The sequence below is a fragment of the Protopterus annectens genome, chromosome 10.part0, assembly GCF_019279795.1.
Source record: "Protopterus annectens isolate FY-2018-M chromosome 10.part0, PAN1.0, whole genome shotgun sequence".
Lineage (NCBI taxonomy): Eukaryota > Metazoa > Chordata > Ceratodontiformes > Protopteridae > Protopterus > Protopterus annectens.
In genome coordinates, this window is record NC_056744.1 from 1,244,179,405 (window position 1) to 1,244,204,660 (window position 25,256).

Sequence of the window (25,256 nt, forward strand, 5' to 3'; positions counted from 1 at the left end):
ACAGTAGACCCCGCCAATGAAGTGTTGTCGGTAGTCAGGGGCTGCGTAGGTGCCTCGCTGAGAACCGGACCACCTGTAGTCGGCTTTGGCGTGGTGTTAGCAGAGGCCGCGGACCTCATGTGTCGGTCCTTATCTTTGCGTCTTTTAGTCAAAACTGGAGTCGGAGTATCCGACGACATAATGTAGTTAAATTTTTTGCCAAAATAGTGCTGGGTGAACTTCGCCCAACGCTTAATGGTGCGTTTGTTGAATGTAGCACAAAAACGACAGGCCGAGACATCGTGGTCTGGGCCTAAGCAAGGAATGCAGAGGGAATGAAAATCCTTATACGGTATTTGCTTCCCACATGAAATGCAATTATTAACTTTGTCTGACATCGGTCTGAGGCAAGAAAAGTTTCCCCAATGGGGTACTTGGCTTTCAAGAAAACTTCGGTTGCAAAATATTCGTAATCTCAGGAGCTGGCCGACCGGCACTTGCGAACTGCTTCTGCTTCGGGCACCGCACGGCAAGAAAGACTGAAGAAAATGGCGTTGGCTGGTTCTTTTATACCCCTGCCGCACTGACATCAGGGAGGAAGCGATGACAACCGACGCCGGACCTAGACTTTGGAATTCGACTGACCGAGGACCCGCCTGACGGCAGGAAAACCCATCTGTTATGACTGTAGCTGTATGCACGATGAACATCAAAATTGCCACTGGTTCTAGAGACAACCACAAAGCATTCTACAGCTACATCAAGAATCTCAATGGCAACATCCAGATCTGATCTGCTCCGAGTTACAGCACAATGGCACGAAAATTACAGAACCAACTAATATTGCCAACATCCTGGCAGATAGGTTCAGTGCTAACTTCCCCCCCCTCTCTCCCCCTAAAGGGCCCATATCTATACAGGAAGAATGCAGAGTCCCTGTAATCACAACTACACAGGTAAAAGCTGCACTATCTAAAGCCAAATACACAGTATCCATGGAACCGGACAACATCCCAGGCTGTGTTTTACATGAACTTCAGAACAAACTAGCTCTCCACCTAAGCACCATGTTCAATCATAGCCTCACGTTAGGATTTGTGCCCACTGAATGGCACACAGCAACAGTTATCCCACTCCACAAAGAGGGAGCCACCACTGATCCCGGGAACTATCGCCCTATTAGCCTGACGAGCCTGGTCTGTGAGGCCATGGAACGTATCATCATGGAACTTGTAAACAAAGGCATTAGTAACCTCCAAACTCTGGACCCCACCCAGTTCGGGTCTGTGAAATGCAGATCATGCCTCCTGAACCTGATCGACTTCTTTGAGGCAGTCATCAAAGCCATAGACGAGGGTAAGGTGGTCCACACAGCCTATCTTGACCTCGCCAAGGCTTTTGACACCATCCCCCATTCTGGAATTATAGATAAACTCACTAAACTAGGTATAAATCACTACTTCACAAGATGGGTTGCCAACTGGCTCACTGACAGAATCCACACTGTCAAAGTTGCAGGCTCCAAATCTGACTTCAAACCAGTGACAAGTTAAGTACCACAGGGTTCAGTCCTGGGACCTCTCCTGTTTGGCTAACTAAGTTCGCAGATGACTGCAAACTAGGAGACCTAGTAGGGTCCCCAAATGATGCGGACATCCTATAGAAGAGCCTCACTGAGACACATGCCTGGTGTCAGAGCCATGGCCTCAAGCTCAATGCCAATAAGTCCACTGTCATCCCCTTTGGTAAAAACTCTGTACCCATTAACTACTACAGAGGCGGCAGTCTACTTAACGCCAACTGTGTTATAAGAGACCTTGGGACCCAGATGGACAGTAGTCTCTCCTTTGCTAATCACATCGCCACAGTAGTCAGGAAATCCTTCTACCTCATCACAAAAGGGTTCTCATCCAGGAAAAAAAGAGGTCATTGTTCCCCTCAACTCGACACTCATTAGACCCATTATAGAGTACAACACCCTTTTGGAATGTACCTCACAAGACATCTGCAACAGCTGGAAAGGCCATAGAAGTACCTCACAAAGAGGATTACTGGAATCAAACAGATGCCCTACACTGACTTGTCTCAAAAAACTCTCCAGCTTTATTCCGTAGCATATCGCGTACTCTAAGGTGATCTCTGCCTAACATATAAAGCTATGTCAAACCCAGAGCTGTTGGACATGCTACACCTAAAAAATCCCAATCCCTCCAAGCTACACGCTTCAGGGATCTAAACCTGGTCACCACAATAAACAGGACATGCTGGATGGAGAGATTCCTGTCCCAGAAACTTCCCATATTCTGAAACAAGCTACCATCTATGTCAAGCAAAGTTCCACATTAGCACTCTTCAAGAAAAATCTTGATGAGTGGATGGGAAATAGGAAATACACCCCGGGGATCACTTCTGTGGCTCTGCTCGACAGTGGCATAGGAAAATAACTTTCTTTGGTCGCTTAAGCCAGGGAACCTTGTTGGCTAGACTTACTTAGGCCCTTGGGCCAATAGCCTAGTACCTACCTATGTTGAAATGGCTCTGGTTTTCTTAGAGAGACTATATTTGCGTCTTTCGGCTTTTCCCGGTTAGGGGTCGCCACAGCAGAACTCTTAAAGAGACTCTATATATATATATATATATATATATATATATATAGTTATATATATATATATATATATATATATATATATATATATATATATATATATATATATATATATATATATATATATATATATATCAGCTTCTGATATATATATATCACCCAGTCGCAAACATTTTTGAAAAAGAAGTTTTGAATGATTTGATTACCAATTAGAATGCTGCCTTTAGGAATTATTCATGTAATTTAAGTAAGGTGGAAAAGAAGGTTCAGGCTCTTTTTGAACCAAGTCAAAAAGCAGATATTTTCACAAAAGCAGACAAATGGGGGCAGTAGCTATCTGGGGTTAAGGAAGATTATAAAAGGGGAAGCTAAAACATTAATCTGAAAACAAGTATACCAGCCTTTGCTTATTGATCTTACCCCTACCCCATTTAAGAAAAGGACAACTGTTTTGCAGAAAGCGGTCTCTGAAGTATTATTAGTGACCAAATAAAAATCAACTCACCACAGTATATCCTTTTCAGCAGATACTTTACTTTCTTTCTAAGATACATAAAAATATAACATCCTCACCCAGAAGACAGCATCTGGTAAAGGGTTCCTGATGGAATAGTACTCTGCTTTCTTAGAATTCTACCTGTTGTCTCTTTTAGAGCTTCTTCTAGCAAGGCTGAAAGCATACCCCTCAACTGTCCCAATTTTTGACTCATATTTTTAGTCTTTTCCTCGTAATAACAAGACGTTATGTACTCACCATAACATTCGATGTATGTAATCCATCTCACCTCACATTCTTACCACTGGGTTTGAAGCCGAACCTCTGCTCCGACTCGGCCATACTCTAGCTCGAAGTCTTCAATTGGCTCGTGGCTAAGAGGTATCCCATGCTGCAATGCGCCTATCCCCCAGATCTTGTTTGCTGCGAGCTCACATACACACAAACACACTGAGAGGAAGAACCAACTCAACATATCAAGGAGTGCTGAAAACAGAGCCTAGACCTCTAGGTCCTCCAGGAGGGGGTGGGTGGGTTAGTAAGAATGTGAGAAGACGTGGACTACATACATCGAACATTACGGTGAGTACATAACTTCTAGATGTTATGTAGTCCAATCTCGTCTACATTCTTACCAGTGGGACAGCGTCCCTAGCACCTAGACCTTGGGCAGCATTGGAACTGAAAGATCTTTCCAAATCCTCTTCAAAGGAAGGTTTCAGCAATCCCCTTAATATTAGCTTGTTCTTCCTCTCTTGCAGCATGAGGGGGCTGAAAGCGTGACAGAAGCAGGATTCCTGTAAATGAATAGCCCCCAAGCAATACACACACACACACACACACACACACACACACACACACACACACACACACACACACACACACACACACACACACACACACACACACACACACACACACACACACACACACACACACACACAGAGTGCCCATCCGTCAAAGACATCTTGTTGTTACACTTAATACACTTTTTGAAGCTCGAAGGCCTGTGCTCTTTAGACATGTTACTACAAGAACACACACACAGGGGAAAACGGTAGGGGCACCTTCACCACAGAAATCAAAAGAGCATGGGAAACTACAACCTCTAACTTAAATGGCCTACAGACCGCGAGGAAACCACAGGGAGGACTAGGTCCTCTAAGTTAAACGGGCCTAGCCCAGGAAAAAACAGGGGAACAAACAAGCAGTCACACCACAAGGAACCCGCTGACAAAGGGGATTAACCTGCTACACAACAACAACACCAAAAAATACCAGGGGAGGACTAGGTCTTCTAATCGAAACGGGCTTAGCCCATAACCACCAAGGGAAATGGGATATCCGAAAAGTTCAACTGAACTGATGAGAAGCAAAACTCACACACTAGCTATTAAAATAGCTTTTGGAGCTACTAAATCAAACAAATAGTAGAAAAATTGTACTTAGCCATGGCCAAGAGCGAGACCACGTCTGAGCTGTATGAGCGGCAAATGAGATCTGGGGGATAGGCGCATTGCAGCATGGGATACCTCTTAGCCACGAGCCAATTGAAGACTTCGAGCTAGAGTATGGCAGCGTCGGAGCCGAGGTTCGGCTCCGAACCCACGGGTAAGAATGTAGGTGAGATTGGACTACATAACATGTATGGTTTTATGGCAAATTCCTGGAGTGAAGCCAATAGTTTCAGACTTCATACCCTTCAGAAAATAGATGTTAACTCAAATCCAGTCATTCTAGCGAATTTAAGTTTATAAAAGCAATGCAAATCTGCCCCTATTTTTGGTCCTTTGCCACCCCCCATCATTTTTGGCTTTGTCCAGATTTCTTGCATAAAGAGGTTAAGAGGTATGGCTGAAAGACAACACATTTTCTAAAAGAAATTACAGATTAAGAAATTCTAATACTTTTCATTTAGTTACATTACATGTTAGATCTCTTTACACTAATATTCCCCATGAAGTGGGTTCATAAGCATTTTTTAATCCAGTATTTATTCAGTAGAGTTTAATGGCTTGCTCTTAACATACATGTGATTTTCTGTGGCAAAGAATGCTTCTTGCAAGTTAGCAGTATGGCTATGGGGATACCATTTGCCACCCATTTACACTGATATTAATGGAGTATTTAAACAGAAATGCACCTTGGACATGGAACTTAGTGCTTTTTACCTGGCCATAAAAATACAGTTAAGATTTTTGGAGGATTGCTGGCTGGTGTGGGAAGGGTCACCTCGAAAACTTGAAGCAATGTATACATTTTTGAACCACTGTTATGGAACTGGTTTTACTGCTAAATACTATTTAGTTGTGATGGAATTTTTGGATGTTACTGAAACAAAGTTAACAAATGGTGCATCAGTATACAGAAAAATATTTCGCAGAACACCTTACTACATTGTGAGTAGTTGGCATCCCAAACATTCCAAAATCACAATGTCTTCAGGTTAAAATAATTTGCTCCTTCTAAGGAAGATTTTAATAAGGAAACAGATGATTTAAGACACACTTTTACAACTGAGTATTCTCAGAGTATATGGAATCAAGCTATGAACGCAGTTAAAACACAAAGGGTACAAAAAACTCTATACAGCCAGAACAATGCAGAGAACCACTAACTTGGACATATTTACAACTACACTTGGTACAAATACTTTTGTGATAAAAAATGATTATTAATAAACATTGACACTTGCTGACAGGGGATAGATTGTTTTCAAATTTTCTGTGTCCACGTAATTTTGGTTAAATGAGGGGCAAAACACTTGGATAATTTTTACCCTCTATAAACGTACCACGGGTGATCTTACTGATACAGGCTTACATGGATGCTCACTATGTGAAAATTATGTAACTGCATACATATTAACACTAAATATTTTGCTTCAATCAATACGTCCAAGGTGTTTGTGATAAGACATTTGATTACAATATCACATGGTTAAAACAAATGGCAATATGCCAAAGTGGATCCTTCTGTAGAAGGCAGAACACTTGAAAGTGGACATACAGATTGAAGACCTATTTAAGCAATTTACAAAAGAAATAGTTATATATTTTTGAAGCATAGTATTAAGCAGTTTTAGAATAAATTAAAACTATGCGTTTTTTTTTTTTTTTTTGCCCAACAGATCATCAACAACCTTCCATCTCCCCATTTTCTACATGTCGTCAAGTTACTGTCAACTGTTGTCTTCTCTCTCAATTATGTCTTGACTGTCACAGGTAGTCTCTCACATAATTCATCCATCTCTTTGGTTGACTCTCTTGCCTTCTTCCATTCTGTCCCAAATCATCTTCACCAGGTCTTCTGTTTTTCTGCATGTGCCTGAATCACTGTTCTCTTTGATCTTCTCTGAAAATTTCAGCTACTTGGGCTTCTGCTCCGATATCCTCATTTCTTTGTTTGTTCCACAGTGTGCATACTACCATCTCAGGCACTTTATCTCGATCACTTCCTGCTTCCTCAACAGCTCTACTTTCACTGTCCAGGTTTCTGTTGTTGTTGTTTGTCTTTTGGCTTTTTCCCCGGTAAGGGGTTGCCACAGCGGAACTCCGGTCCGCTAATGATTGGCAGTAGATTTTTACGAAGCGCCGAGGTGCCAGCTCGATGCCCAACCTTCAATGAAGGCACGCCCATTTACGCACGCATGTCTTTCGAACGCTACACAACCGCGGGGAGGACATGCAGACTCCACACAGAAGGCACACATTAATACTGGTCATACATTTCTACACCTTACTTTTCCGCTTCATTGGCATTCATTTTGCTGCAGCTCCCCTGATTCTAGCTTTGTCCTCTCATTCAGAATCCCCTTCACCTCAAACTCCACACACATACTTAAAGCTGTTACCCTGTTCTATTTTCTTTTCTATCTGAAACCTCAGCTTCTTCTAATTTCTCCTGTTGCCATTAGAACTATCTTATCTTTACTCAGTTTCATCTACTGTGCCATTAGCTTTGCATTCCATTCCTCATTACTTTGTTGGGCATCTAGTTCAGAATGCATTTGTAATGCCATATCATCTACATGCAGCAGCTTTGTTCATCAGTCTCCTGTGACCTGTTTGCTAGTGCAGTCTACCATCAGCATGAACAGCGGTGGGCCCTGAGTTGAACATGATGTATGCCCACTCTCACAGAGAACCACTCAGAGTCAAAACCCTGCTCATTCTTGTGTCACTGAGTCCTTGAACACAGCCTGCACCAATTCTACCAATTTTTTTGGGACTCTGAACCATTGCAGGACGTCATAAACAAGCTTTCTTCGTACCTAGTCATATGCTTTTACAAAGTCCAAAAATGCCCAGTTGCACGCTTTCCTCATCTTTAGTTTCCTCTCAACTATCTGTCTTACTGCAAACACAAGATCATATAGGATATGAATCCAAACTGCTCATCTCCCATTCATCAGTCACCCTTTCCAGAACTTTCATGTTGTATAACATGAATTGGATATTGCCCACAATGCAGTCTGACAGGAATTAAGATACCTCAATGCTACCCACAATTATGAATGTTCCCCTTCATTCTTATATACTGGCATGAGAATGCTTACTTTCTAGCCATCTGGCACATGCCTTTCCTTTCCTGTACCTCTAAAAACCACCGGGCCAGTTGGTTTTTCTACCTCCTCTGCATATCACAGTACCTACTGAGGCACTGCTCTCAAAGCTGGGGTTCCCTTTCAAAGTCAGGTGATCCCCCAAGAATGGCCATATATAAATTTTCTTCCAGGGGCCACCAGCTGCTGCACCCTCCAACTATTGCAGGTACAATGCCTGTAACAGATGAAGGTAAATTTTGGTCTTTTTTTTTCAAACCACATTTTGGCTCTGCCCAGAGTTTTAACTGATCAAATATTTCTAGGTCAAGGTTCAAAAAGAAATGAAAAATGAACATGAGACCAGTACGGGGTGGTGTGACAGTGCTCTGTCCAGAAAAGCATGACCATTCAGACTTTCACATTATGCACCAGCATCACACCATTTACCAGAGGTACAGAAAGTGCCTACACAAGTGCATGAGTACTCCAGGCTCATTCATAGCAACATAAACTCACCTATGCCAGGAAAAGCATGCATTTAATACAGCTTTAATGCTTTACCTGCATAAGAAAGTATAGGTGTGAAAAATCTTACATAAAACAGTAAATATCCTTCTCTTCACTTTTGCAGCATTTTTAACATTAGGGATCTCTACCCAGGGTAGCCCAATGGTTGGCCAGTATACCAAAGCCTGATGATCTTGCATTTGCCGGATGTCACAATATGCTCCCCTCACAGAACATAGGGTATAAAAGTGACGTATGGATGCTGTTACCCAGAACTGAATTGCCCCAGAATACAACAATCTCCACAGGACAAAGTCATCCATACACATCCAGAAGAAAAAAATGCAAAAGAAAAAGGGGAAACACTCAGCCAGTGGGGATTCCAAAACAAAAACCAGCACAAACAAGAAGGGATTGGAGGGAAGGAGCGAATACTGCAAAAGTGAAGAAAAGGACATCTACTGTTATGATAAGGTTTGCTCAGAAACAGTCAAACCCAATGTCCTGGAGTGAAAGGAAACAAAAACCAGGTCAGACTTATGAATGGCCTTTGTTTTATCCAAACTGTACCTCAGCTGTCTATGCAAATCCAAGGTATGCAAGACCACCTCACTAGGAGACAGAAAAGGGGAAAAAGGAAGGGAGTTGTGCCAGCTGATTCAAGGACAACTCATTTATTACCTTGTGCATAAAATGAGGAATAGTACGAAGGGACAACCTTTCCCTGAGACAAAAATAAAAAAGGAGGAATAGCCATAATGGCCTGGAGCTTAGAAACCTTCCGGGCAGACGTAACAACCAATAACAAAACAGTCTTCCAGGTATAATGTTGCAAAGAAACAGAATCTGCATGCTCAAAAGGAGCCTTGGTCCATTTTTCCAAAACAAAATTAAGGTCCCAAGGAGGAGGAATAGGTTTCCTTGGAGGTCTATTATGTAGGACGCCTTATGAATTGTTTGACCTCAAAACAAGAAGCCAAAATAGGACTCAAGGGCAGACAAACAGAAATGGCTGGCAAATGGACCTTCACAGAAGAATAGGCCAGACTAAAGCAACTCACACAAATAAGACGGGATCAAAGCGATGGCACCAGGCAGAAAATCTTTTCCATTTGAACATGTAGGATTTTCTGGTTGAGGGTTTCTTTGCCTCCTGCAAAACCCTGAGCACGTCCTTAGACAAGAGGTGCCTGAAAGTAATCAAAACCCTATCACCCAGAGTGTCAGCTGAGGAATGGACAAGCGAGGATGGATGAGAAACCCTTTGTCCTGTGTAACGAGGTCCAAAAGGTGAAGTAACTTGTGGTGACTGAGGAACCAGTGCTGGCTTGGCCAAAAGAGAGTTACTAAAATGATTTTTGGGGAGTCCAGCTGAATCTTCTGCAGGACTCTTGGAAGTAGATGAAGAGGAGGGAAAGCATAAAGTAACATCCCCTTCCAAAGAAAAGAAAGGGTGTCTGTCTTCCACTTCAGATGGCATGGTAATGTGGTACTCAACTGTCCACTGTACTAACTGACATTTTCAATATATCCCTGCATTTAGCTATTGCACCTAAATTTCACAAATATGACAACCATTCCCTTACTCAAGAAATTTATTTATTTATTTATTTCAGTTTAATGAGCGGGGAGGTCCACTGGGCTCAGGAGCCCATTTTCAGTGGAGGCCCGGGGAGAAAAGCTCCAAATTACATAATAATATCAAAGATAAAACAAAAGAAAAAAACAAAAGATAAAATTAAGTTTGGTTCAAAGATACAGATACGTGTAGATGCAACAGTCAGCCTAAGTGATAAGAATACTTGTAGATTGTGAATCAGAGACATTAAGAGGTATAGTATTTACATAAACATATGAGTTGTGTATTGACATACGAGTCATATTGACTTGGTTGGTTACAAAGGTGACATAGAGTCTGAGTCACTGTTATGGCAGAGTAGTATAACAAGCATAAATGTTGGGGAGGGGAATAAAGGGAGAGCAAACTATTTACAATACATACATATATACACATGACAACAGTAGACAACCAGGAACAAAACTGATGGTAGTAGGAATTAGTACAGAAATACAGTTAGTGTGTGTGGAGAAAAGTCTAGGTGGGAAAAGTGCAGTTGCCCTTCCACCTAGAGAACAAGTAGGAATGGAGTAGAGTTTTGAAGTTGTCAGAAATCTCAACCAAGTCTAACCGATTACCGACCAGTTGCTCTTACATCTACAGTAATGTAGTGTTTTGAGCGATTAATCAGGAATCTTCTCTCTTCAAATCTACCTGCAACACTGGACACATTAGTGTGCTTACAGAGCTAACCACTGCATGGCTGATGTTACAGCACTTCATGAATCGGGTTTCTCCCTTGTGATTAATCCATGTCAACCGTAGGTAAATCTTCAATATACCACACCACGTCATTGGTTATTGCTGTATTGCACTATGCCCTAATGGAAACATTACTGTAATGCAACCTAAGTAAGTTACATAAATTCCACTTTAATACAGTTATCTACAGGCTTAATCATGAATACCCAAGTTTAAGCATACCAGTGTGGATTGCTAAATTCAATAATTGTTCAGTCTCGTACATTCAGTGCTGACAGCCACTTTATGTTTTTCTTCACCCTAGTAATCATTCATTTTAAGTATGATATGCAAATCATGAGATTGGGCCACGTGGCTACTGCGCAAATATTATCGATGGAAGTTCTTGACCAAAAGGCAGATGAAACAGCAAAGGATCTAGATGAATGCGCTTTAAGACAGTCTTGGTACAGAAAGGCCTTGAGTAAGTTCAAAATCCTGTTTGGTCTGGTGGGACCTCCTGGATGACTCTTGCCCAGCAGCTTTTGAATTTCTTGTGCCACATCTGACTGAGTGGAACTCTGGACAGCTTCTTTCTTATTTTCAAAGAATAAATCCAGGAAATGCAGTTATCCTTAGCCAATGTAACTTTAGGAATCAGAAAACCTGGTCAATTCAGTGAGAATGAGACGAATATAGCTGGTCTGTTTTTCTGGATTTTTTTTTTTAATTCTGTGTATGTAGAAACGTAATTGTCTATGCACATCCAAAAGATGTAGCATGTAGTCTCCTCTGCTTAAAAATTTGGGAAAGAAGACTGATAAATTAGATTCAGAAGCCACTTTTCGTAGAAAGGAAGGATTGGTTCATAAGGTAACCCTGTCTTTATGAAAAACAATGTAAGGAGCCTGCAATGAAAGAGCCTGGAGTTCGGAAATCTTTTTAGCTGAAGTAACAGCCACTAAAAAGGCTGTTTTCCAAGACAGATATTTTAAGTCCATTTTTGCTGAACGTTCAAAGGTTTTCCACTTCAACTGTTAAATCCACTTTCACTGGAGGTCCAAGCAGGAAAATGCCTTTTAAAAAAAGCCTTACATAACTTGGAAGCCAAACAAGACATTTTGTCCCCTGAATGAAAATTAGATATGGATGCCAACTGTAGTTTTGACTGTGAAAAAACTAGCACCTTCTTTCAAGAGGGAAGCTAAAAAGTCTAGTACAGCACAGACAGGGGCTGTGACTGGATCAGTGTTATTCTTCAGAACACAAAATGAAAATCTTTTCTATTTACTTTTGACCAAAAGAAGGGGAACCACACTTGGTGAGGCTAAAAAGAGGCAATGAGGATGACTAACCTCTTCAACCAATTGGCTTTCTGTAAGAATTTTGGAATCAGAGGTACCAGGGGGATAGGCATACAGGAGACCGGAGGGCCAAACGTGGACTACAGCATCTCTCGGTTGCTCCCCCTGATGGAGCATCAGGGCAAAATACCTGCTATACTTGTTGTGGGGAGATGCAAAAAGACTGCAGTGTGGTTGGCACCAAAGGTGGAAAATTTTCTCTGCCACGGAATGATTGACAGACCACTTGTGAGGCATGAGAATGGACCTGTTGAGTTTGTCCTGCAGTACGCTGGATTTCCCCAGAATGTACGTTGCCACTAGCAAGTGGTTGGAGGAGATGTCCCACTGCCACACTCTCATAGCTTCTCGGCAGAGGAGATGAGATCGAGCTCCCCCTTGTTTGTTGATGTACCAGACCACAGACATGTTGTCAGTTTGAAATGCAATGGTCTGTAGCATCTTGAAATGCCCACATTTCTAAGAGGACTGCTCTCATCTCCAGGACACTGACATGCAAATTGGTCTCTTTGGGGGAACAAATGCCTTAGGCTATCCTTCCCATGTAATGCTCCCCCACCCCAGTTAGGAGGTGTCCATGGTCACTGTCGCCAATGGGGGAGAGAGAATGAAAGATCAACCTAAGTAAATGTCATCTTACTTTATCTACCAACAAATATAGCTTTTCCATATCTGAGTAAGTCTGACTGGAAAGGCTAGGGATTTTAAAAGAACAGACCATTGAGCAGCTGGAGTCCACTGAAAAACATGCATAAAGTAATGTGCTAATGCGACTAATACTATAGACACTGCCATGGATCCCAAAGTTTGAAGGATAAGTTTGGCAGTAGGAGCAGGATATGAAAGAACTTGATGAACCTGAGATCTGAGACAGTGTACACGGTGAGACGGTAAGGAAGCAATCTGATTTCTTGTGTTTACATGGGCAACAATAAACTCCAGGCTCTGTACTGGTGTCAGTTTGGGTTTGACACTATTGACAGTATTGACTGTTCTGCCTAGTGACTGACAAATCTGAAGCAAAAAGTCCCTGGATTGTTCCAAGATGCATGGTTGTGGCAGTGAGAACCCAGTCTTCTAGATATGAAAACACTCAAAATCCATTAGTCTCAGGTGAGCTGGTATCATGGCCATATACATGGTAAACACCCTGGGGCTGTGGTGAGTCTAATGGGCAGGGCTCTGAACTGGCAGTGACTGCCTCCCAGCTGAAAGTGTAAATGTCTCCAGGAGTGCCTGTTGATTCTGATGCGATAGTATGCATCCTGAAGATCAACGGAGCACATCCAATTGTCCTTGTGTAGAACAGGTAGACTGGACTGAACCTTAACCATTCGGAGCTTTCATTTCCTCACAAATTGGTTTAGATTGCTTAGATCCCAAATTGGTCTCAGGTCCCATCTCTTTTGGCACTAAAAAGAACCTTGAGTAAGTTCTGAATCCTGTTTGGTCTGATGGGACCTAATCCAGCAGCTTTTGAATTTCTTGTGCTACAGCTTCCCTCTGACTGGTTGGAACGTCAGGGACCTTCTCTCTTTAGGAACTGAGAATCTGGAAAAATGGTATGAAGTAACCTCTGGATAATATTTTTAGCACCCAAGAATCTTTTCTTATAGCAGCCCAGGCTTCTCATTGCAATCAGTGGTGGGCAGTCTTTCAGGAGTGCTGAAAGGAGCTCTCCAGAAAGGAATCTTGGGAACCCTGACTTTGCAGCCGTCCTCTGCTGTGAGGATGATGTTTTCCCTTCAAACTCCCTCCTCTGACCTATATGGTAAATAAATGCTAAGTCAGAGTATCCCACATCCATCTAAGAAGGTGGTAAATGAAGATCGGAGGTACTGGGGATGGAATAGGGCATTATGGGTAGAGGTAGAAGCTTGACAATCAGAGCCAAATTCTGTACTATGTGGAAGAGTTGGATTCAAAGATCGGATCCATAATCCACACTTGAGGAAAAATTAAAAAGACATCTGCTGTGTTCAATGCACTTTTATTGCATTAAAAGCAATTTTTACCTTGGAAAGTAATGAGTTTTCCAAAAGTTTAGTACATATTTACTTCTAACTCTCAAAGCCACAAACACGTATTTACCAAATATTAAAATTTTGCTTTTAACGATAAACCTGTGCCAAACCATCTCAAACATATGGTACAGTGATAAAGCACAAATCAACAACAAACTGAAGATCATTTTTTCTTAGAAGTCAAAGACAGCCAAACCACCACATGCTAAATTCTGCACCCTCCCTACTTATTATAGTCAACTTTGAGGGTGTTACACTTTGGGAAAGGGAAAGCCTCCCAAAAGAGCTCTCCATCGAAGTGCACTTCATGTAACTAACCACTACTGGCTAAGTGGCCAATAATAGGTGCCTTTACTCATGCCGAGTTACCCAAAATTATAGCAGTAAAGCCAAACATAAATGCCTCCATTAAGTATTAGATGAACTGTATACGGTAGGGAAATCAAACTATTAAACAATTAGAAGAAAGAATTGCAAGAAGCACATTAGTAGAAAATTATGGTGTTACCCTGCAAAGAAATCATAAACATGAAGCATCATTTAAAATGAAGCATCATTTAAAATTAAGCACTAAAGAGAAAGAGAAGATAATGCCATCAGCTACAACCACAAAATCTAAAGCCATGTCAACAAATGCATAAGAAAAACATAATTCTGAAAAATGGTGCCAATAAAAAAGTCTTTCGGCTTAGGGGTCGCCACAGCGGAACTCCGGTCCGCTAATGATTGGCAGTAGATTTTTATGTGCTGGCTTGCCAGGCCTAACGCACAACCTTCAACGAAGGAACGTCCATTCACGCATGTCGCCACACAGAAGATAACTGAGAATCGAACGGGCAACGTCTAACTGTGAGGTGACAACGCTACTGCAGCACCACCACAGCAGTCGCTAATAAAAAATTAATAATAAACCAAAAGCAACAGTGTTGAGTTACAGTTTACTATGTATGGACTCTGTGTGTTTTAATAAAAACTAGCCAAGGAAAATAATTTAGCAGTCCTGTTTCTGACAGCACATAGTTCAAAAGGTCTAGCTCCGTAAAAACAGGTGTCACTTAAAATAGATGAATGTAACAGAGTTATGAGTAAAGCTCAACATAACATGATCTTTGTATCTAAAGAAAACCTGCATTAGGCCCTACCCATGTTGAACACACATACTCAACTTACTGAATGGTCCAGTTTAAGACGCTTCTCATCTGATCTCTGCTTCTGCTTCAAGATAAGTTCATTCACTGTAGTGAAATGACAAACAGATGAATTATAATTTTCTTCATATAATGGTAAATGGCAGTTTCTCAACAAATATTCATTATCCAAAATAGTACCATTCAGTCAAGACTAAAACAATTTAGATTCTCTGAACTATATTACAGCTACACACTGAATCCACTAATACAGTGAATTCCATAGTTGTTCCTTCTATTAATGGCTTCACTCCTTCAATCCTACCTATGCCTAAAAGATGTAGCAGTACTTGCCCAATAAAAATTACAAATGTGTGAGAATACTCACCATTAACTTAAGATTTTTGAACAGAATGATTACTATTACAAGATGTTCATAACATAACAATGATTTGCTGCAGATGCACATCAGTCTTCCTGCCAAAGGTAGTGAGAGAGAGAAACAGCAGTCAAGACATCCCTAGAAGGTTCCAGATGACCTTCAATGCTGGGTCAAGTCAGGAAGTCTGGCAATAATGTAGAACTTGATCAGAGTCATCTCCTGCTTTGTTATGGTACTACTTGGGAAATGTGCTACAAACTCTTGTAAAAAGAAGTTATGCCTTATCATAACTTTCCATCTGTGTTGTTCATCTTCTTTCATTCATCACTGATGGGTTCGGTTCTGAGCCCTCAGAACAGAGTCAGCCTATTACCAAGCTCGCGCCATCCAAAAAAACTCTTGAGCCAAGTCTCTACCCAGAATGCCCTTCTCCCCGTTACCTCAGATCGAGTTTGCTAAGAAAGAGAAGTAAAGTCGAGGCCACTTCTACGCAAGTACCCTAGGGTACCACTTAGACCCAAAGCATCCCCCCAGGAGCCTTTGGAGGAGGAAGGAGGGTGGAAAGTGACGAATGAAAGAAGATGAACAACACAGATGGAACATTATGGTAAGACATAACTTCTTTATCTGATGTTGTTAATCTTCTTTCCAGTCATCACAGATGGGACAGAATCCCAAGCTACCTTGAGGTCCATTGGCGGCCCTTATGGAAGAACATTCCTGAGTACCATAGAGCCAAAGGCAGCTCTCCCTCTGGAGATCAGGTCCAATTTGTAATGATTGATAAAGGTATGAGGCTTAGCCCACGTAGCTTGCTGCATAGACGTCATCCATGGATGCCCTGGAATGGAATGCTTTAGAAGTTGCCATAGATCTAGTGGAGTGGGCTTTAACTTTTGGTATGGATTCATTATGAAGGGAATAGGTGAAACGTATGCAGTCCCTTAGCCATCTTGATAATGTAACCTTGGAAACAGCCTCTCCCATGTTGTGTCCCGAAACGGAAATGAAAAGCAGTTCAGATTTATGGATAGGTTTGGTCCCGTCTAGGTAGAATCTCAATTGTCTATGTATGTCTAAGGAGTGAAGGCAATACTCTCCTCTAATGGCAAAATTTGGAAAAAAACACTGGTAGACCAATGGACTGGTTAATAGAAAATTCAGAAACAACTTTGGGAAGAAAGGAAGGGTTCGTCCAAAGTGACACTGTCTTTATGAAAAACCAGATAGGGCCTCTTGATACACAGTGCCTGCAGCTCCGAGACTCTACTGGCAGAGGTAATGGCTACCAGGAACAGAGATTTCCAAGACAAAAACTTTAGGTCACACTTAGCAACAGGCTCAAAGGGTTTTTCAAAGACTGGAGGACTAAAGTGAGGTTCCATGGTTCCACGGGCTGTCTGAGAGAAGACCTGAGATGAGAGGTGCCCTTGAGGAAAGCCTTGCAGAGGTGTAAAGAGATAAGATGGGTGCCATCTATACCATTGTGGAAATTGGAAACTGCCACTAGATGCACTCGCACTGTAGAGGCAGAGGCCCCATTATCAAAAACTTGGCCAAGTATTGAAGCACTGCAGTAACTGGAGCTGAATATGGGTCTAGCAGGTTATCCTTGGACCAGATGGAGAACCTTTTCCATTTATCCTGATAAAGTCTTCTGGTGGATGGTTTGTGAGAGGCCAGAATGATGTCTCAAACAGGGGAGGAGAGATTAGCTTGCCTGGTGGCTAGTGGAAGTGGAGAAACCAAGCTATCAGCTTGAGACTGGACAGGTTCGGGTGACTGAACCCTTGGGGTGAGTAATCAGATCTGGTAGTGTGTCCAGAATCCACGACGGATATACTAGGTGAGGCCGAAGAAAGGGGAACCAAACTTGTCGAGGCCAGACTGGGGCTATGAGGATCACCTTGCATCTCAACTGAAGAGCTTTCTTTAGAAATTGTGTGATCAGAGGAATGGGAGGATAGGCATAGAGAAGTCCTGCAGGCAATCGTGGATCAGAGCATCACTGGGTGACTCCTCCTCAGGGGGAAGTAGGGCAAAGTAGCTGCTGCACTTGGTGCTTGATGGGGAAGCGAAAAGATCACAGCAATGCTGGCCCCAGTGGCTGAAGATTACAGATGCCAGCACGGGATTGAAGGACAACTCGTGGGGCATGAGGATGCATCTGCTCAGTTTGTCCACAAACATGTTGAAGCTCCCCGGGATATGTGTTGCTATCAGAAAGTGGTTGGAAGCTATCGCTCACTGCCAAATTCTCATGGCTTCTCGACATAGGGGGTAGGACTTGGTTCCTCCTTGCTTGTTGATGTACCAGACCACTGTCATATTGTCTGATTGAAATGCAATTGTCCCAGACGGGAGAGCTGAATGAAAGGCCTGCAATGCTAACAGCATGGCTCTCAGTTCCAGAACACTGATATGCAGGTGGGCCTCTGAGGTGGACCATGTGTCTTGGACAGTCTTTTCCTGGAAATGCCCCCCCCCCCGATCAGGGAATCATCCATGGTCACAATGGCTGTGGGCTGGGAGGGTTGAAATGGGCGGCTCCAAAGATCTACGTCTGGCCTCATCCACCAAAGTAGGTCCTGTTTGCAGGAGTTGGTTATTCGAATGTTGTAATCCACGGGGTGACAGTTTGGGAAACACTGACACCGAAGGAGCCATTACAGAATCCACATAAGTAGCTTTGCTAGAGGCACTATTGGAATTGATGCAGCCATAGAATCTAGGGCCTGAAGAACTTCCCTTGCACAGGCTGTTTGAGAAAGAATCACCCGGAGGTGAACCCTCAATCGATGGCATCTGCAAAATGGGAGTGATACCAGACAGGACTGAGTATTGAACACTGCTCCAATGAACTCTGTTGTGTAGGGATAAGATTTCATTTCTCCCAATGTACAGTTATTCCCAACAATTTTGCCAGAGAGAGTATGGTGTAGCGCTGTTACCAGAAGATGCTTGGTGCAGGCGGTAAGGAGCCAGTGGTCTAGATATGGAAAGACCTGGAATCCTTTTAGTCTCAAGTGAACCGTTACCACTGCCATGCATTTCATGAACACTCTTGAGGGCTGTAGAGAGACTGAACAGCAGGCCATGGAAGTGGTAATGACTGGCTCGTAGCCAAAAGTGAAGCAGACTCCTGAAGCGTTTGTCCATCTTGATGTGGTAATAAGCATCCTGGAGATCTACACAGCACATCCAATTGCCTTCTCTTGAAAAGGGAAGAATGGACTGAACCATCTGGAATTTGGTTTGGGTGACAGACTTGCTTAAACTGCTGAGATCCAAAACGGGTCTCCAGTCCTCTGTCTTTTTTGGCACCAAAAAGAATCTCGAGTAAAATGTGGATCCTCGCTGGACTGGTGGGACTGGTTGGATGACCCTTTTTTGAGGCAGCTTTATAATCTCTGAAGCTGCTTCTTCCCTTTGACTGGGTGGAACGTCAGGAAGTTTTCTTGGAAAATTTGGCCGACAAGAAAGGGGAATGACGTAACCACTGGTGATAATGTTCTGCACCCAACGATCGGTGGTGAAAGACTGCCAGGCAGCTTGATGCAGAGAGAAACGACCCTCTGACTGCTTCCAGAGGTAAGCAATCGGGCCACACCTCAAGAGTGCTAATAAGACTGTCCAGAGAAGAAGTCCCTGAGCCTTGGTTGCGAGGACCCCCCGCCCAGTCTCTATAAGGGCGTCTTCCGGAATTGTTAGCCTCTTTGCCTCTGAGAGTATCATCACCATGTGTGGCACGGAAGGGACCCTGAGATTTCTTATGACACATTTTCCCACTCCTCTGATTCCTGGAGAAGGTACGTTGAGGGTTGGAAAACCGAAGGCCTACGGTAGACATGTTTTTTCCATCTTGTTCGCACCTGGCTAGTGTGTCCTTCACTTTGGAGCCAAAAAGGGATGAAGCTTCAATGGCAGCATTCAGAAAGGAAGACTTGAAAGGATCCACGAGGTCACAAATGCGCACCCAGACATGACGCCTCATAATGCCAGAACCCGCTGCTCTAGCTGCCCCTTCAGTCGCGTGTGAGCGCAATCTCATGGACGAGAGTTGGATATCGATTCCAGGGTTGTGAGCTGCCAGGCCACTTTGTCCCCAACCTTGTCAGACAACTGTCCTGCAAGAGTCCTAGAGAGTTCTGAGATCAGGTCCCTATGGAGCCTCATAAAATGTGCCAAATAATTCAGGGATCCTACAGCAAAGGTCCCTGATGCAAAAACACGCTTCCCAGGTCTGTCCACCACCCAGGACTCACTGTTGGGCAGGTGGACAGCAGGACTTTCCTCAACCATGTCTTTTTCGTGGCCATCGCTACCACCATAGCATCAACTGGTAACCCTTTGGACCAGTGCGGGTTCTCCTCAGGAAGGGAAAGAATTTTGTCTGGTCTCCGGGGGATCACCTCAATGGGACCAGTGCGGGTTCTCCTCAGGAAGGGAAAGAATTTTGTCTGGTCTCCGGGGGATCACCTCAATGGGATCAGGGTTCTTCCACGTGTGCTGCACGATGAGCTCATCGGCAAGTGGGGTCACCCAAGAGGTAGAAGGCGGGGCACGAAAAGCCTGCAGGAACACAGACTCCTCAGAAGAAGGGTTGGAGGGATTCCAGTCACCTCTCTGCTTTAACATCTCCAGGATGTCTCCGAAGAAGACATCATCAGGAAGTGACTGTGGGGACTCTTCCCCATCATCGCAATCCGTGTCTTCTGTTAAGGATTCCTCAGGTGAGTCCATGTGCTTCCTCTTGGACGTCTTCTTTTGAGGAGGCTCCTCAGTGGGGGTCTCTAAGGAGGACTCTGAAGAGTGGGTACCCTGAACAGGGGTGTCCTGCAGCTTCTCCCGAGGGGAAGGGTGTTCTGTGACAGCTGTAGCTCAGGGGGTAAAAACTGGGGTTCCGACATCAAAGGAGAGCTGCCAGAAGCAAGAGCCCTCTCCATCACGTGGAAGGCAGGCCCACCAGAAGAGGGATGGGAGCCCGGAACAGAGAAAGACACGCTCGGGACGGGTCACCCCCACAGATGGAGCCTCAAGCAGGATCGGCATGGAAGCAGCCATCGGCACCACACCCCGGGCCGACGCATCCATTCCCCAATCCCAGATTAAGGAAGGACTGGCTTGGCGGGAACTGAAGACCAAAGGGACAAACTCGGAGCTGGACTGAGATGCACCATAGGTGCCGAGGTGATGGGTTCCAAAAAGGATGTCGGAACAGAAGACTTCGGAACAGAGATGGTTGAAGAAGACTTCGGAACAGAGATGGTTGAAGGAGGACTGTAAGATGGAGTCTGTGGATAAAGCAATGCAAGTCCAGCAGGTGGATGGGTCTTAGAAAGTGAGGGAATCCCCCAGGCTACCAACAGCTGGTCTACAAGACGCACCATGTAGTGTTCCAAAAGGCTCCTGGAGGATCTAGTGGATACGCCAGGCAGAGATTCAGGACGTTCGAGGAATGAGCTATACGCTTGGCCCATAAATGGGTCTACGGAGGGGGAAGTATTGGGTCCGTGGTGCAAGTTCTTCCTGCACCAAAGTCTCTAGTTTCGAGACATGAAGCAAAGGGGTCAGATCCAGTGACGGTTGGTTCCAAAATGGAAACTGATGGCATAGTCGGTGTGCCCTGAGTCAAAGTATCTACAGGTGCCAAAGTCGAAATAGGCATAGTAAGGTCTATGACTGAGCCGGAGGCAGAACCGGTGCCAAAACAGGCGTCGGTATTGAAGGTTTTGAGATGGCTGGAGACGAGGTGGTCGGAGCCAAAGAGGCAGATTGATGCTCCGACGATAACTTAAAGACCATAGATTTCCCAGACCTGCTCTGATCACCCGATAGTAAAGAAGGAACTTTAGGAGAAGGGGTTGAGACCTCCATCGTAGAAATGGCCTCTCAGAAGGGAGACTTGAGTAATCCCCTTCAGAATAAGTTTATTTTTGTGCTCATTAACAGTGCAATGGCTGAAGCTCTGACAAATATTACATGGAGGCTGCACCAAAAGGTGGGCCACTCCCAAACAGTAAACACAGTCACCATGAGAATCACTGTTGGGTAACTTACCCTTACAAGAAGTACAATGCTTAAAGCTTGAAATAACCTTCTTATCTGACATCTTGGTAGAAAAAAACACCACAGCCAACTGTATAATCCAACTATAATGAAGTCTGAACAAGGAGAACAGTACTTTCAGCTGCCTGTCAGGAGCCAGGATCCACCACATAACGCACGCACTCGGGTCACTCCGCAACAAGTACAAATATGACTCTCTCATTGTCCATGTTGGTGTGAATGACCTGAGATGCACCTCCCTGGACTACATGAAAACAGACATGGGGGAGCTCTCTGATCTTGTAGCCCAGGCAGGTGTGACCCTAACCCCGAGTAGAATCCTGCCATCACCCAGAATGATACCACAGTACAAGGACAAAATGACTTCAACAATTGGCTAAGCTTCTGGTGTCATTCTACGGGGATACAGTATCTGTCTGCCTGTGATGACATGATTGACAGCCCACGATGTTTTGCCAAACATGGCCTGCACCTGTCGCCCTTGGGATTCCGGATACTGGCTAAGGCTCTTGCCACCCCTATAGTGCCTTTTTTAGGCAAGGTTCAAATGACAAATTCACCACCTTAACAGGTACAAGCAAGCAAAATCTGAGGGTAATGCGACTCAATGCTAGAAGTCTAAACCACAAAATGCACTCACTCCAGGCACTCCTTAAAATGGAGAATATCAACATCTGTGCAGTGACAGAGACCTGGGTTCAAGGCTCCAGCGAGCACCCCTGCATTATCAGGCTATAATTCATACCACACCTTTCGGCCACCTAACCAGGACCGAAACACTAAAGGCAGAACAGTGTCCATATTCATTAAGGATATCCACACCTCCAGGCTAGTTGCTCAGCATAATTCATCAGAGATTATCCAAGTGCAACTAACTCTGGGCAAGACCGCAATCCAAATTGTAAATTGCTACAGATCCCCCACCATGCCATAGGATTCCCACTCCTCATTTCTTGATACAGTGGAAAATATTAGGGTACAACCCAACACCCTAATAATGGGTGATTTCAACTATCCCCACCATTAACTGGGAAAACTGCTCATGTACCAACATTTTTGATCAACGTTTTCTGGAATTCATAAATTCCAATGCCTTGGATCAACTTATTCACACCCCCACCAGGGGCAGCAATATCCTAGACCTGGTCATTACCAAAATGGGCGACCGGTGTTCCCCACCAGAGGTCAATTCCTTGTTGGTCAGATCCGACCACAAGCTAATCACCCTAGATATCCACATCCCGCCCCCACCCCCATTAAGAAAACCACAGTAAAAAATTTCTCCAATGCCAAGTTCCCGCTTCTTAAGACAGAAGTGGCAAACTTAATGACACCCATGCAGATTGGCAATAGAGGTACGACTGCTGAATCCTACACAAATGCACTTTATAAGCACTTAAACGAGTGCAGGAATCGTGCTATCCCCAACAGAACCAAGATGCTATCCTCCAAAAAAGGAAGCCAATCTGGTGGTCCCCTGCCATAAACAAACTCTACAACAGAAGAAAGAAACTGTTGCAAAAAAAAAAAAAAAGAGTAAAATTCCATGATTGGAGAAACTCCCTGGTCAGCCTCAGTAAGAAGCTGAGATCCCTCATAAAATCCTCCAAAGCTAATTATGAAAAATTCGCCACTGATTCTAAAGACAACCAAGAATCAAGTCAAGAATCTCAATGGCAACACCCAGATCTGCTCTGGGTTACAGCACAATGGCACTAAATATACAGAACCAAATGATATTGCCAACATCCTGGCAGACAGGTTCAGAGCTAAATTTACCATCTCACCCCCTAAAGGCCCATCTCTTTACCGGAAGAATGCAAAGCTCCTGTAATCACGGCTGCACAGGTAAAAAACACACTCTCCAAAGCCAAGAACACAGCATCCATGGGACCTGACAACATCCCAGGTTGCGTTCTATATGAACTGCAGAATGAACTGGCATCCCACCTAAGCACCATGTTCAATCATTGCCTCACCTCAGGCTTTGTGCCCACTGAATGGCACACAGTGACGGTTATCCCACTCCAAAAAGGGGGAGCCACCACAGACCCCGGGAACTACCCCCCATTAGCCTACCGAGCCTGGTCTGCAATGCCATGGAACGTATCATCATGGATCTTATACACAAAGACATTGGTAATCTCCAAACTCTGGACCCCACCCAGTTCGGATTTGTAAAAGGCAGATCATGTCTCCTAAACCTGATAGACTTCTTTGAAGCAGTCACCAAAGCCATAGATGAGGGTAAGGTGGTTCACACAGCCTATCTAGATCTCACCAAGGCTTCTGACACCATCCCCCATTCTGGAATTATAGATAAACTCACTAAATTAGGTATAAATCCCCATGTCACAAGATGGGTTGACAACTGTCTCACTGACAGAACCCACATTGTGAAAGTAGCAGACTCCAAATCTGACTTCAGATCAGTGACAAGTGGGAGTACCACAGGGTTCAGTCCTGGGCCCTCTCTTGTTTGGTATCTACTTTTCTGAAGTACAGGCTAACACAGAAGGTCTTTGGTTAACAAAGTTCACAGATGACTGCAAACTAGGAGCCACAATCAAAACTCCTAATGATGTGGACATCCTACAAAAGGGCCTCACGGAGACAGATGCCTGGTGTCAAAGCCATGGCCTCAAGCTCAATGCCAAAAAGTGCATCGTCATCCCCTTTGGTAAAAACTCTGCACCTATGAGCTACCACATAGGTGGCAGTCTACTTAACATTGAAAGTGTGATAAGAGACCTTGGGGCACAGGTGGACAGTAGTCTCTCCTTTGATAATCACTTCGCCACAGTAGTCAGGAAATCCTTCTACATGGCACACCTCATCACAAAAGGTTTCTCATCCAGGAAAAAAGAGGTCATTGTTCCTCTCTACTAGTCACTTATTAGACCCATTATAGAGTAAAACGTCCCTTTTGGTATGTACCTCACAAGACATCTACAACAATTGGAAAGGCCGCAAAAATACCTCACAAAGAGGATTACCGGCCTCAAACAGATGCCCTACGCAGACCGTCTCAAAAAACTCCAGCTTTACTCCGTCACATATCGCCTACTTAGAGGCGATCTCTGCCTAACGTACAAAGCTATGTCAAACCCAGATGTTGGACATGCTCCACTTAAAGAAATCCCAATTCCTCCGAGCTACACGCTCTAGGGACCTAAACCTTGTCAATACAATAAACAGAACATGCTGGAGGGATAGATTCCTGTCCCAGAGACTTCCCATACTCTGGAACAAACTACCTATCTATATCAAACAAAGCTCCTCACTAGCACTCTTCAAGACAAATCTTGATGATTGGATGAGAAATAGGAAATTCACCCCGGGGATCACCTCTGTGGCTCTGCTCGACAGGGGCACAGGAAAATAACTTTCTTGGGTGGTGAAAGACAGGGTAACTTTTTGGCTAGGCTTATACAGGTCCTAGGGCCAATAGCCTAGTACCTACCTATGAACCTATGCTCAGTACAGCACAAGCGTGAATCAGCAAAACCTAAGTCAAGCTTCTGTTATAATTGTGCCAAGCATGAGTCCAAAAGAGAAAAGTGTTTAGCATTTGGTCAGCAATGTCACAAGTGAAAAAAATGGAATAATTTTCAAAGTAAACCTCACTCAGTTGCAAAGGAGGGTCACTTAAAAAAGCAGGTTGATCATGTAGGCTTGCAGTCTGCTTCTACGTAGATGGTGTATCCGTGATTGGTGAAAGAGTGGATGCAGTAGATTTATCAACAAAGGGTGAAGTGTTTTGGACTGTCCTGATCCATGGTAAACCCACTGAGCTCAAGATAGACACTGGTTCAAAGTGTAATGTTAAGTCAGCAGAAGCATTTGCCAAAGTAAGGG

The 25,256-nt window shown here is 43.8% G+C and overlaps 1 protein-coding gene across 1 annotated transcript in view; it reads right to left on the reverse strand.

Moving 5' to 3' along the window:
• Positions 1 to 25,256, reverse strand: part of COP1 (COP1 E3 ubiquitin ligase) — a 1,660,397-nt gene that overhangs the window by 1,388,011 nt on the left and 247,130 nt on the right. The window contains exon 4 of the mRNA XM_044085965.1: positions 14,991 to 15,055. Within this exon, the coding sequence (XP_043941900.1) occupies positions 14,991 to 15,055 (65 nt within the window). The remainder of the gene's footprint in view (positions 1 to 14,990; positions 15,056 to 25,256) is intronic.